General features: G+C 46.9%; 4 protein-coding genes and 1 non-coding gene across 7 annotated transcripts in view; 4 read left to right on the forward strand and 1 right to left on the reverse strand.

Annotated features, from left to right (window-relative positions):
- LOC109537657 (tonsoku-like protein) overlaps positions 1 to 3,912 on the reverse strand; it is an 8,113-nt gene extending 4,201 nt beyond the window's left edge. Inside the window, exons 1-14 of the mRNA XM_019904465.2 lie at positions 3,793 to 3,912; positions 3,488 to 3,739; positions 3,273 to 3,435; positions 2,964 to 3,211; positions 2,737 to 2,910; positions 2,481 to 2,684; positions 2,007 to 2,420; positions 1,808 to 1,956; positions 1,595 to 1,754; positions 1,415 to 1,544; positions 1,137 to 1,354; positions 723 to 1,086; positions 452 to 667; positions 212 to 402 (exon numbers count right to left, since the gene is read on the reverse strand). Of these exons, the coding sequence (XP_019760024.2) occupies positions 212 to 402; positions 452 to 667; positions 723 to 1,086; positions 1,137 to 1,354; positions 1,415 to 1,544; positions 1,595 to 1,754; positions 1,808 to 1,956; positions 2,007 to 2,420; positions 2,481 to 2,684; positions 2,737 to 2,910; positions 2,964 to 3,211; positions 3,273 to 3,435; positions 3,488 to 3,739; positions 3,793 to 3,805 (2,896 nt within the window). The 5' untranslated portion in view covers positions 3,806 to 3,912. The remainder of the gene's footprint in view (positions 1 to 211; positions 403 to 451; positions 668 to 722; positions 1,087 to 1,136; positions 1,355 to 1,414; positions 1,545 to 1,594; positions 1,755 to 1,807; positions 1,957 to 2,006; positions 2,421 to 2,480; positions 2,685 to 2,736; positions 2,911 to 2,963; positions 3,212 to 3,272; positions 3,436 to 3,487; positions 3,740 to 3,792) is intronic.
- A 76-nt stretch (positions 3,913 to 3,988) lies between these two features.
- LOC109537661 (BUD13 homolog) lies at positions 3,989 to 6,138 on the forward strand. Of its 2 annotated transcripts, none has more exons than XM_019904470.2 (5): positions 3,989 to 4,105; positions 4,245 to 4,364; positions 4,421 to 5,446; positions 5,497 to 5,615; positions 5,669 to 6,138. In XM_019904470.2, exons 2-5 carry the CDS (start codon positions 4,261 to 4,263, stop codon positions 5,839 to 5,841), a joined length of 1,422 nt encoding a protein of 473 aa, XP_019760029.1. In that variant the 5' UTR covers positions 3,989 to 4,105; positions 4,245 to 4,260; the 3' UTR covers positions 5,842 to 6,138. The 2 variants fall into 2 exon arrangements, with proteins under 2 accessions (XP_019760029.1, XP_048525763.1); XM_048669806.1 differs by having other exon boundaries at positions 3,990 to 4,085.
- Positions 6,139 to 6,498: 360 nt separating this feature from the next.
- LOC109537693 (zinc finger protein ZFP2) lies at positions 6,499 to 10,123 on the forward strand. Of its 2 annotated transcripts, XM_019904541.2 has the most exons (16): positions 6,499 to 6,664; positions 6,831 to 6,929; positions 6,988 to 7,065; positions 7,127 to 7,465; positions 7,526 to 7,682; positions 7,736 to 7,998; positions 8,056 to 8,267; positions 8,318 to 8,518; positions 8,591 to 8,720; positions 8,789 to 8,943; positions 9,000 to 9,060; positions 9,120 to 9,290; positions 9,344 to 9,533; positions 9,587 to 9,679; positions 9,734 to 9,834; positions 9,888 to 10,123. In XM_019904541.2, the coding sequence occupies exons 3-16, from the start codon at positions 6,988 to 6,990 to the stop codon at positions 10,059 to 10,061; spliced, it is 2,325 nt and encodes a 774-aa protein (XP_019760100.1). In that variant the 5' UTR covers positions 6,499 to 6,664; positions 6,831 to 6,929; the 3' UTR covers positions 10,062 to 10,123. The 2 variants fall into 2 exon arrangements, with proteins under 2 accessions (XP_019760100.1, XP_019760101.1); XM_019904542.2 differs by lacking the exon at positions 6,831 to 6,929.
- A 58-nt stretch (positions 10,124 to 10,181) lies between these two features.
- LOC109537694 (enkurin) lies at positions 10,182 to 11,301 on the forward strand. Its single transcript, XM_019904543.2, has 4 exons — positions 10,182 to 10,619; positions 10,682 to 10,878; positions 10,930 to 11,038; positions 11,092 to 11,301. The coding sequence occupies exons 1-4, from the start codon at positions 10,272 to 10,274 to the stop codon at positions 11,278 to 11,280; spliced, it is 843 nt and encodes a 280-aa protein (XP_019760102.1). The 5' UTR covers positions 10,182 to 10,271; the 3' UTR covers positions 11,281 to 11,301.
- Positions 11,302 to 11,358: 57 nt separating this feature from the next.
- Positions 11,359 to 11,431, forward strand: Trnaa-agc. The gene has a single exon. It is a non-coding gene; the product is annotated as a tRNA-Ala (tRNA).
- The last annotated feature ends 682 nt before the right edge of the window (positions 11,432 to 12,113 follow it).

The raw sequence follows: 12,113 nt of genomic DNA on the forward strand, positions 1-12,113 counted from the left end.
ATAATGAGGGAGTAAAATTACGAGGGCACAATAGGACAGAAATGACCGCGGTGCAAGGCCAAACACCACCTCGGCGGTGAGGAAAGGGTTTTAGTAGATAAACAGCTTAGCCGGAGTCCCACACAAGCCAGAGCGACAGACCACCAGCTCTGGGAGTGCATAAAAGAGCATTTCCCAAACCTCACCGAAAAAAAAACCTGGAAAAACTCACCGACGCCCATATTGGCGCACGTTTCCTTATAGCGCTCCAAAACTGACGCCAGACTCCATTCGGTCACCTTTCCAACAACGCGTTCGGCCTGCACGCGCCCCATGGGAAAGAGCAGGCTCAACAAGTCGTTTTCAACCAAAATCACCCCGTCCACAGTCTCTAGCTCCAGCACGGGCTTCATGAATTCCTTACTAAAATTCCGCCGCCTTTACAACAGTTATGTGCGAAAATAATACGCACCTTTCGTATCGAAGGGCGGCCTCCGCTGCCAGCCATTTGATGGTTTTGCTCTGCAGCTGCGACATGCGAACGGGCACTCTGAAGACTTTGCCCTCAATGTCCACGTCAGCAAACAGCATCGGGTCTCCTGCTGGTTGCGAGCATTCCTGATGTTGAAAGGGCGTGGACGGCCTTTCGGCCTCCAACTGATTTTGCTGCGGGTGGTTCGGTGATGGTCTGAAATAGTTATATTTTCACCTAAGTTACACCTGGAAAATCAAGTGGTAGGTACCGCTCCTTGCTGAATCCTGCCTCCAGTAAAGTGGCTTGTCTTCGGCGGGATGATGAGCGACTATCGGCACTGCCGATCGAGATCGCGTCTAAAGAATCGTCATTGCCAGCCGCAAGAAAGTCGGCTTCAATTGGCGACTTGTTGGCTTCGCCAAAGGAGCGGCTTCTGACGCCAAATTCACTGGTTCTTCGTCTTTTGGGCTTCGCCCGCCGCACGTCCTCCTCCAGCCAGTTTTCCGGCTCCACAAAGTCCTCCTCATTGACCAGCGCGGACCGTTTTGAGGCCACCGGGCTGATTTGGGGTGAGAACGTTTTGCGCCGCATCGTTTGCATCACCTCTTGGTACTCGTTGGAGGCCGGGAAGTCTGAAAAATCCCCATTAGCCCAGTACATTTTGCTTTAAATCCAGCCCCACCATCTTCTTCTTCGTCTTCTAGACAATCACCCATGGGCATCGCCCTCCTTAGTCTGCCAACTTTACTAGCACTTTGATGGATTTCCTTGCTGTGATTGGGGCTGAGAATCCCCGTGTCCTTTTGTCCAGATTTTTCAAGGGCGGCTTCCAGCCGCCCAGCTACGGAGTGGTAGAAACTAAGGCGCTCACTGGACAAATCCTCGCCGTTTCTCTGGAACCTTCAAAAGGAGTCCCCCCTTTTTAGACGCTTAACCCTTAATGGGACGTTACAAAACTACCATTTGCGTAGCTCGAATAGGGGCGTATTGCCATCATCGGTCTTCGCTAGAGCGGACGCCCCCTTATTCAACAGCAGCTCGATGATCTCCAAGTGCCCATTGCTAGCAGCGTCGTGCAAAGGGGTGATACCTGGAAAATGGCGATTTAGGGCACTTGCAAAGAGCGCAACTGGCCAATACCGTTGCATTCAGAGCCGCCGCGGTCGTTTATCGACGCTTTGTGATCCAAAAGGAGGCGCACTATTTCGATGTGTCCATGAACGGCGGCCTCATGCAGTGGCAGCCATCCGGCGTTGTCGCGGACATTTACCGGATGGTCCACATCCAGCCAGTATTGGACCTGGAATAGTGCTGATACAGGCAAGTTTTTATTGGGTTGCGCCTATTTCCAACCATTTTACAGTTGCCCTTGATGCAAGCCACATGCAAAGGCCACTCGCCGTTCAAATTTTTCTTGAATTTCACCGTGTTTGGACGTCGACGTTTGGAAGATTGCGTAGCATTGGTTTCAGGCACCTCGTTGTCCGACTCCTCGGACACATCTACAAAATCCATTCCATTAAACGCTTTAGCCCCATTAGGCCGTTCTTACCGGTGATCTCGCTGAGGACAATGTCGTCTCCGATGTGCACTTTGGCGGAATCATCGCTTTCACATTCGGAAGACGAGCTTTCTTCTTCCAAGTCCCCGAGTTTGGACTGCAAAGCTTCCAGCTGCATCGTCACTTTGGAGGCCTCGAAACTGCATCGGGAGCGCTCCAGAAAGCCTCTATACCTAATAAGGATCCTCCTTTCCTCCAATAGACTGTGCTTTTTGCGGCAACTTAACAGGGCCCTCTCGTAGACTCGCTTGACGCAATCCGCGCTCTGATTAGCAAGCTCTTTCAAGTCAGCGAGCTCGCAGAGCGTGTTCAAGCTGTCCTTTAGACTAGTTTTGCAGATGTTGTACTCCTTCTCGAAGTAACACTCAGCTTCCTCATAGTTCCCGTTGTCCTTGTAGGTCTTGGCTGGAACAGATCAATGCCTGCATTAGCAGGAATTAATCATAATCTCGTACTTTAACCCACCAAGGCTGAAGTAGCACTCGCCTAGCTCCTTATCGCTGGCGCCGCTCTTCTCAGCAGCTTCCAGCATTTTTTTGTAGTACTCAATGGCTTTGGAGAATATCTTGAGATCGCACGCTCCATCGCCCATTTTCTCATAGAGACCCTTCAGCTGCGGTTGCTCGGAGCATGTTATGATAGAGTCCTCCACTTTGCACATTCCGGCCACTGCAGCCAACCAGGTTTTACTTCAGAATGTATACGCCTAAAGACAACATACCCACTCGGAGGTTTCGCTCGATGATTTTGCGCTCCTGCTTGTTGGGGCTCTTGAACTTGTAGGCCTTGCGCAGCACCTGTTTGGCACCTTGGAAGTCGGCGATTTTAATCAGCGTCTCCGACTTGGAAAGCAGCGCCGCGCAGATCAGCTCCACTCTGTCAGTGCTCAGCTTTTCTGCAAGGAACTTCCTGCAATTACTGGCTAAATAACGAATTGCGCCTACGAACTTGCCGCCTCAATGGCCAGATTGTAGTTCTTTATAGTCTCTTGATACTTCTTCTGCTTCTCCAGTAAGGACGCCTTGGACAGGTAGCCCCGGTAAAGCTGCTCGTACAAATCGTGAGCTACGCAGATTTTGATGCTCTTTTCATACAAGTGATAGGCGGTTTCAAGCTCCCCCAAATTCTCCTTCACTAGCCCCAAGTTGGAGAACAACCGGGCGATTATATCCTGCTTTTCCATGCTATCGCTCAAGCTGAAATCCATCAATTGAATTGAGAATTGAAAATTCTGCATCCAAACCCTCCTTCAGTTACTTTTCGCATTTCTTCATGCTTCTCATCAAATACCCAAAGGCCTGGTCCAAGAGCTCCCGGTTAGATTCGCTGATAGTCTCCAAGTACCACGTCAGGTACAAATGGCCCAATTGGGCCAAAGCCCTTTGCTGCTCCAGAAGGTTGCCCTCCTGCTCTGAAACGCCTAAAAAACCCGTTTAGTGGTTGGGCTGCGGCCTGGAAACCAGCCCACTCACTATGGTAAGTCTTGAAGCATTGTAAAGTCTTCTTAAACTCGTGCAGGCCCATGTACGCTTCGCCCAGACCGCGGTGGACCTGGGCGAACAACAGCATCTGCTTCTCCTGCTTGTAGATCTTCAGCAGGACTTCATATTCATTGATAGCTTTGGTAAATTGGCCGACGGAAGAGTAGTAAGCGGCCAAATCGGTGCAAGCAGACACCAGCGCAGCCCTGTTGTTTGCAGCCTTCGATTTCTTCTTGAGCAGCCCTAAGGGAATTTCAAAGCCATTGGGGCGTTTTAGAGATGCCCATTCAACCTACTTTGCTCCTCCATTCTGGAAAGGTTTTTGGTTGCGGGGATCGTGGGGGTTTACATTATTTTCCAGAAAAATCGGCGCGATTCAAAATGAATTAGTGAGGTTAACACATCTGGTCAACATCAACAAAACAAACGCAGCTGATTCGACGCAGCGCCATCTCGTAGAGATAAAAACCAAATCAGGCAACGCTGCCGGGTTTCACATCACTGGATGCGATTGTTTATATCGGATTGCTTCAACAAGCAGCCTTAAATTCAAAAAATTAATTAACTTTTCCATTGGCCAACCGAATAGGTAATCAAATAGCGAGGCAGGTTTGCTGAAAAGTTACTATTTTTTTTTAGTTTTTGCACGGTGGCAATGCCCCAGGAACCACTTGTCTTTATCCATCACAGATGACAGGAACCGCGGATTTAACCCCAATGTTTGCAAATAATTTTTTTAATATTTTAGTAATTTTGCGGTCGAAATGAGCGGAATCGACCAGAAGGAATACTTGAAGAAGTATCTGGGAATCGGAAAACGCTCCAAGGAGAAGAAATCGAAGAAAAAGGCTAAAAAACCCCCAAGCAGGTAAGCGAGCTCTAGACCTGCCTTTAGGTCAGCGGGTTTCACCACAGTATTTACAGGTTTAAGGTTGTTGACGATGACGAGGTGGAGTTCATGCTTAACGAGGAGATCAAGCAGGACCTGGAAGGGGAGAACGAAGACGCCCCCCAAATTGTTTCGGTCATTGATGACAGGCCCCCGTCTCTGAGAATCGATGAAGTGTCGAAGGCAAAGCTGTGGAAGCCCCTGGGGGCTCCTCAAATTATCCCCGATGTGGACAAAGCCTTGAAGTTCGAAGGCAGCTTAAAGCTAGAGAAAAGAAAGTCTGCTGGGGGCAACCATATCACTCACAGTAGTAGTAGTAGGGAAGAAAACGATGTGTTGCCCGCAGGGCAAATTAAGCGGGAGGAAAGTGAGGATATTTCACCTCCAAGAGTGCAGCAACTAGACTCTGATAGTTCTCCTCCAAGGAGGATTAAGGTGGAAAGGAACGACACTCCTCCAAGGCCGCAGGAAGATTTTCATGACTCTTCACCACCCAGGAGACGGGGTGGAAGTCCGGACATTTCCCCCCCGAGGCGGAGAATGAGAAGAGGCAGCAGTGAGGACAATTCACCCCCAAGACATTCCAGAGTCCCTGCACGCAAGAGCACTAGAGGTAGTGATTCGTCTCCTCCAAGGAAAGTCAAAAGGGAAAACAGTAGAGACAATTCGCCGCCGCGAAGGAGGAAACACCGGGAGGAGAGGGTGAAGAAATCGAGATGGGCAGATGAGGAGGAACGCGGAGAAAAACTGCAAAAGACGTTGGATGGGAAAACTGCCGGCTTGCAAAACGCCGCTGATCTAGTTTTGGAAACCCAGGAGCTGAAGAGACGGGAAGATGCGCTGTTTCAGAAAATGAGCTCTGAAGTATCGGGGGCGAATGCCGCCACTGTAGTCAGGGGCAAGAAGAAGGAAGTGAACTGGGAGGAGGAAGAGAAGAAAAGGCTGAAGCAGGCAGCGAAAAAGGAGCAGTACGACCGATGGGGCAAAGGCGTGAAGCAAGTAGAAGACGCCAACCAGAAGCTCCAAAACGAGCTTTATGAAATGAGCAAGCCCCTAGCCAGGTGAGTCGAATTGAACTGATTCCAACTTCCTTTACTTAAAGGTGTTTTAGATATGCCGACGATCAGGATCTGGAAAAGTACCTGAAAGACCAAGAAAGGGACGGCGACCCCATGCTAGCCTATATAAGACAGAAAAAGAAATCCAAGGCAATAGACGAAGGAAAGCCTGGTAAGCTCAAAGATTCGTGTGTTTTCGGGCAGTTTAATAGGCAGAATTTTCAGTGCTCCAAGAGTACCACGGGGATGCGCCCCCCAATCGCTTCGGGATTAGACCAGGCTATCGGTGGGATGGGGTGAACCGCTCCAATGGCTATGAAAAGGAATGGTTCCAAGTTCAGAACTCCCGAACCGCCAGTATAGAGGAAAGCTACAAATGGAGCACCGAAGATATGTAAAGGTTGAACCATAGCAGCCGTTTTTCCAGCGTCGTAAAGGGATTGTTTTATACGGTAATTTCCTTTTGATTTGGGATCAAATGGGCGAATTGGCAAGTGAGCATTAGTGGGGCAGCCAAATAAATACCGCCGTCGGTTGCACAACAATTCCTGCCGTTTGAAGCCAATCGGTTGATTTTGTTTTATTTAATTTTATATTTTTTTTTGTATGAAATGAATCGAATTTTAAAACTGTCCTAGTTAGTTGGCATCTTGGGCAACTATTGCGGTAAATGTTTAATAAATTTTCTTTTCACGAAAAGTTATTTTTTTACCAAAATTAAGTTTTAATATTTTTATGAATTCTAACAACCCTGTTTTAACCCATGGAAAGTTGGCAACTCTGCCGGAGCAGGTGCATTTTAAGAACGGTTGCCAAAATATAACTGATTCATCCAAAATTCACCCTAGTGATGTGATTTTTTGTTGGCTGATTCAATTTGCGGTTTAAACCCCGAACTGATTGGGGGGACTGTTTTTGCTAATTTGCTTTGTCAAAGCGCCATTTTGGGTTTCCAACATGTCGCAAGTGCGCATTTTCTGATACGTTTGTGACTCTTTCGAATCTAGAGTCAATGCGAAGCCTATCAAAGACCCGCAAAACCTGAATCGATCACGTTGCAGCATCAATCGACGAACAGGGCGTGCCGCCATAACCTGCAATTGTCAGTCATTGTGGCTTGTCTTTATCTATGATTGTGGCAGCAGTTGTGAAGGCGTGTTGGGAGCACTGATGAATCGTTCAAAATAAATGTTCCTAAAGCATTTTGGCGACATTTAAAAGGTAATTCCTGTATTTTTCGTACAGTTTTCGCTGAGCGTATTTCGGCTGTGTATCGGGCGCAAACAACAATAACAGCCGTTTATGTAATGGACGCCTCATTGGCGGATGTGGCAATGCCTATAACTTCGGAGTTTAATTTTTGTCTCAATTTATGGGGCTCTATTAGCTGAAGCCCCAGTCCGCTATCAAGGGCCTGAGGGCTGCGCTACCTCGAGGCGATGCTTCAAATAACCCAGTGCCGCACGGTTTTTTAAACCATCGGGAGGTCAGCCCTTTGTTCATAATTAGGAATTGTAAGCTTCAAATAATTTTCTTTGCTGCAGATGTCCGGACCTAACGTGTGCCTCATTTGCAACGCCAGCTGTGTTTCCATCAGGAACTCGATCCATATCTTCAATGAAGTGGGTGCCAAGCTCTTTTTATTGTTGCCACTAGAATTGCTCACCTTTTTATTTGCTTTAGAATGGCGTTTCGAATGATCTAAACGTGCCTGAAGTCCTGGGAAACCTTCTTGAAACAGAAATAACGGACGAGTCGATTCATTCACAGTTCCTGTGCAAGAAATGCTACAAATTACTAGACGAATACGATGAAGTCGTGAGTAGACTGAGTGAGATCAAAAATGAAATCGTTGAAAACTACCAGAACACTTTGGAGAAGCGGCAACAACCGGAGGAGCCTGTACAAGCTAGCTCGAAGCACCAGCAGCAGTTGCCGTCCAGGGGAAAAGTGGCCCTAAAGGGCAATGAGCTGCCTGAGAAGATTCTGGATATTCCATCTAGTGACGATGACGACAGCCAGGTGAGCCTAACACGGGTGTGGAATGAATGCCCATTCATCCAGCGGATTTACTGTCCTTAGCCAGGTGATCAGAAACCTCTTCAGTCCCTAGACGAGATCGAAATGGTGCTGGTCCAAGTGCAGGGCAATGAAGAAGTCGCTGATATGGACATGGATGGCGATCAGACCTTCCCCTCGTTCCCCAATTCAGACTCTGAAGACATGCAAGCCCTGCCTAGTATGTGAGCAAGGAAACCAGTTAACAAATCTAATTCAAATATTCCTATACAGCTGACGATGTTGAAATAGGGAAAGTGAAACTGGAACCTCATTCGAAGGAGGAGCCTTCTTCTAATGATTCCTCCGCAAACAGCTCCACCAAGCCCAACATTTTGAAGCGCAAGCCGCAGCAAAACTCGATCTGCTACTCGGATAACATCATCATCCAACAGCCGCTGGACCGAGGGAAGAAGTTCGACGACAACTTAAACGCACCCATTGTAACAAGGGAAAACAATCTGTACACCTGCTTGATGTGTACGGGCAACGAAACTGTGAGTTTTGATTGGCTGGAATCACCGAGCGCTTGGCTGATTGGCGATTTGTTTTAGGTTGCTGGCGAAGCCAAAGCGATCATTTTGCACATGAGACAGGCGCACGCGGCCCGTCTATATATTTGCGACATCTGCGGGCAAGACTTTAGGCGAAGGAACTTCCTTTCGGCACATGTAGACGAGCATGTCGCCACTGAAGAAGGCGACTTTCAATGCGAAGTTTGTCATAGGATTTTCAACAATTTGCGCCTGTTCAGGATCCATAGGAGGTGAGCTGAGTGTACTTGTTGTGCAAGCGTTCTAATTGCATTGGTTTCAGGATGCACTTGCCACAAGCAAAGGCTTGGGCGTGTCAGGACTGCGGCAAAAAGTACAGCAGCAAAAATCTGCTGGAAGAGCACCTAAACGTTCATTTGGGTGTGCGGCCCCACGTATGCAGCACGTGCGGCAAAGATTTTGCCAGCAAGTACACTTTTAAAGCGCACGAGAAGACACATGAAATGCGCCCGAGACCTTTCAAGTAAGTGAGATTTTGTCGACAAGTCTCCAAAAAAGCGCTTGTCCATCTCAACTTTTTTTTTTAATTGTTTAGGTGCGATCGTTGCGACAAAACCTTTCTTAACCAGCATAACTTGACACAGCACGAGAAAACGCACACTGGAATCAAGGACTATCAGTGTCATCTTTGCAACAAACAGTTCGGATCGTCTCACAACCTCGAGGTGAGTCTGAATTTCTATTGTCTACTGGTTTTTCCCTTACTTAGATGGTTGAATTATACTTTTTTCAGGTGCATTCCATAGTCCATACGGGGTACAAGCCTTATATTTGCGGCTTATGCGGCAAAGGTTTTGCCAGAAAGGCAGAGATTCGAGACCATGAGCGAACTCATACAGGAGAGCGGCCTTTTCAATGCGAGTTTTGCGGCGCAACATTCACTCAAAGGTAGTGGCAACCAATCTTAGTACCCATTATGTTTAATGCTTCTTTATTGAATTCAGATCGAATTTGCAATCCCATAAGCGGGCCACGCACTACGACGACAAACGATACAAATGTGAGGTAAGTCAGCGATTTACTATCATGCACGTCGCCCTGTTGTTCACTCTGTGCCTTCTCAGGACTGCGGCAAGTGTTTTAAACGTCGTCGCCTGTTGGATTATCATCTTAAGGCGGCCCATACCGGGGAACGGCCGTATAAGTGCGACATTTGCGAGGCCACCTTCGTTTATCCGGAGCATTTCAAGAAGCACCGGCGCATTCACACCGGGGAAAAGCCCTATATGTGCGAGGTCAGTTGATAGAAGACCAAAGTCCTAAGGGAATTTAATTAGCGGGTTTTTAGGTATGCGGTAAAGCGTTCAACTCGCGCGATAATAGAAACGCACATCGCTTTGTGCACTCGGACAAGAAACCGTACGAGTGCCTGGATTGCGGCGTCGGGTTTATGCGGAAGCCCCTGTTGTTCCAGCACATGAAAGCCTTTGGCCATTTGAACGATACAATTGTTGTGAACCAGCCCAGGTTGACTTTGGGTAGGTTGTAGGTTTGCGGCGTGATTTCCTTTTACTTACATTTTCGTAAATAGATGCGGATATCAGCATGGACGCCGAAAGCCATTTGGTGACTGTAGAAGAAGAAGAGGAAGTCACCGAGACCAAAATATTCATCGGGGAAGATGGTGAGCTTCAGAAATTCTTTCCAGGGGAGCGTAAGCTAATTGGTTGATTTGCAGGGGACGACAGTAATGAGCACGATATTGTCATCAACGAGCGAAAGGTGACGTTTGCTGAAGACTGTTCGGAGAACGAAGGAACTTCTCAAGGGATAGAGCAGGTTAGTTTTGTTTTCGAGTCGATTTCTCATGTTTAACTGCGGAATGTTTTCAGGATGTGGGCACAGAAGATGGGATTTATGAGGAAATACTGTCGACTGAAGCGCTGGCCACCAACGAGACGCAGATCCTTCAGACTCCCGACGGCCCCATTCAATTGGTGAAAGTGCGAATAGCCAACGAGAATGGGGAGGAGGAGGAGACGTGGATCAAAATATTTGCCGAGTAAATAAGTACTGGTGGTTTGCTGTTTTTTTTTTATTCATTATTAAACGGCGCATCAATCTCTGGTTTTGGGGCAGTTGAACTCGACCTTCGGCCATCCCATCCAAACGGGGCGCTCATTTTCCCAATAGTGTTGTCACCGAGCAATTATGTTTGTTTGATCAATACCAGCCCTCCCTCCTGACAGACTGACACTCTATATCGTCTCCTGAAAATGTCGCTAATTTTCATAACACATCACGACGAAAACATTTACGATATAACCAAGACGCAGTCGGAGCTGCAGAAAAAGTCCCCAAAGTACGTTAGCAAGTTTCGCGATTCTGGAGGCAAGTCTGCCCTGAAAAACGACTCCGGGTCCCACTTGGGCGACAAATTCTGCGGCCTTCATGCCACCATGGGGCTGCCGGAGCAGGAGCCACCGGATGCGCGCAATTTCTTAAAGAAACGCACAGGAAAGCCGAGTTATACTGTGAAAATTCCGGGCAAACAACGCAGAGTGAAGGTGCTTCATAAGGCACAAACGCCCCTGCTAAAGGACTTGCTGGAAGCTGCCAAGTTGGCAAGTAGTCCAGATATTAATATAGTAAGCATCCAGACTTTCAAAGTGACTGTGGTTTTTAGCACTCAAATCAAATGGAGTCGCACAAGGACTTTGTCAGGGACAACGTGCAGAACGTGCGCCAGATGAAGCCTAAAGAGCCTCTGCATAAGATCGTGGTTGACCGAATGGGCACCACGATGGAACCGGAAGCCCAAGGCCTGGAGCCTGTTTACATCAAAAAGCCCATATTCGGCAAAACCCCCAAATATCTAGTCAGGTGAATGCCCCCCAGGGTGTCATCGGTTGCCTGCTCACTTGCCCCTTGCAGGTTCAACAAAATTAAGGAAAAGGAGTACCAAATGCGCAAGGATTTATCGGGCAAGCAGCAGCCAAAGTGCCACTACATAACGCGCGACGAACGAGAGCAACTACTTCAGGTGAGCGCTCTCTGTTTAGCTGAAAAACGTACGGTTTAAATGCGCGCTTTTAGGGCCTAAAGAAGAACTGGGAGGAGCTGCAGAAACAGTACCAGGGCTTGCCGATATTGACTGACACCATTCCGAAAAAAGTGAAAAAATCCAAGCTTGAAGCCGACCTGCGCCAGTTGGAGAAGGATATCGTGCTAGTGGAAAGGCACCCCTATATTTACGTATACAACGATGCGGAATTTTTGTCGTAAATATATATTTTTCGAATGTAACTAAAGCAGTAGCTGCAGTTGTGTGACTAATGAAGTTTTTGGAAATATTTCCCCATCGGGGGCGTAGCTCAGATGGTAGAGCGCTCGCTTAGCATGCGAGAGGTACCGGGATCGATGCCCGGCGCCTCCAAACTTTTTGCCTATTTTTCGTTCGCCCAAATGATAAAAATTACCGATATTTCTGTTTTGGTTGTTTAAAACACTAAATTTTCGAGTGTTTACAAAAAATTCTTACTTTATTAAATCGGCAATCGTTTCAATCGCCTGGCCTGATTCCAGCACAAATCCTATCACAAGGAAAGACCCGCGTTCTTGTGTGGGGGAAGGAGCGGCTATATAATCGTTCATAAACAAAGTGGGACCGGGGCAGAGATGTGATAAACGGTTATTTTTCTGGAACGGGTTCCAACGTTCCAGTTTAATCTTGATAATAGGTTTCAAAATAAGGTTCCAAAAGGAACATGTTACTTTTAAAAATTTTCATTAAAAATGCAGAATGATGATAGTAGAAATAGTCATCATATATAATGATTTCTTTTATTAAAATCATAATTCTTAACATTGGAAAACTTAAAATAACATATTCTAAAATCAAAAACAAAACATGGGTCAGAAGCATCTGCTTGAAGAACACAAAAACGTGATAATAAACTAGTGTGATTAAATAAAATATATACGGTTTATATGCAAAAATGTTTGAAAATCTCATTTCATTTAAAAATGAATTAACATTTAAGAATAAAATTGTTTGCAGATGTTTTTTACTGATTCTAGTTCTTCCTGCGTTTATGACAGCACTAGCAAGCTTTAGA

Source organism: Dendroctonus ponderosae, unplaced genomic scaffold (genome assembly GCF_020466585.1).
Source record: "Dendroctonus ponderosae isolate FM_Combo_2020 unplaced genomic scaffold, Dpon_F_20191213v2 Dpon_F_20191213_9, whole genome shotgun sequence".
NCBI classification, from domain to species: domain Eukaryota; kingdom Metazoa; phylum Arthropoda; class Insecta; order Coleoptera; family Curculionidae; genus Dendroctonus; species Dendroctonus ponderosae.

Coding starts and splice junctions, on each gene's coding strand:
- LOC109537661 (XM_019904470.2), top strand. CDS start 4,261: ATGAGCGGAATCGACCAGAAGGAATACTTGAAGAAGTATCTGGGAATC. Junction 5,447..5,496: donor ATGAGCAAGCCCCTAGCCAG/GTGAGTCGAATT, acceptor AAGGTGTTTTAG/ATATGCCGACGATCAGGATC. Junction 5,616..5,668: donor AATAGACGAAGGAAAGCCTG/GTAAGCTCAAAG, acceptor CAGAATTTTCAG/TGCTCCAAGAGTACCACGGG.
- LOC109537693 (XM_019904541.2), top strand. CDS start 6,988: ATGTCCGGACCTAACGTGTGCCTCATTTGCAACGCCAGCTGTGTTTCC. Junction 9,534..9,586: donor CCAGCCCAGGTTGACTTTGG/GTAGGTTGTAGG, acceptor TTTCGTAAATAG/ATGCGGATATCAGCATGGAC. Junction 9,835..9,887: donor CTTCTCAAGGGATAGAGCAG/GTTAGTTTTGTT, acceptor GAATGTTTTCAG/GATGTGGGCACAGAAGATGG.
- LOC109537694 (XM_019904543.2), top strand. CDS start 10,272: ATGTCGCTAATTTTCATAACACATCACGACGAAAACATTTACGATATA. Junction 10,879..10,929: donor ACCCCCAAATATCTAGTCAG/GTGAATGCCCCC, acceptor TGCCCCTTGCAG/GTTCAACAAAATTAAGGAAA. Junction 11,039..11,091: donor AACGAGAGCAACTACTTCAG/GTGAGCGCTCTC, acceptor GCGCGCTTTTAG/GGCCTAAAGAAGAACTGGGA.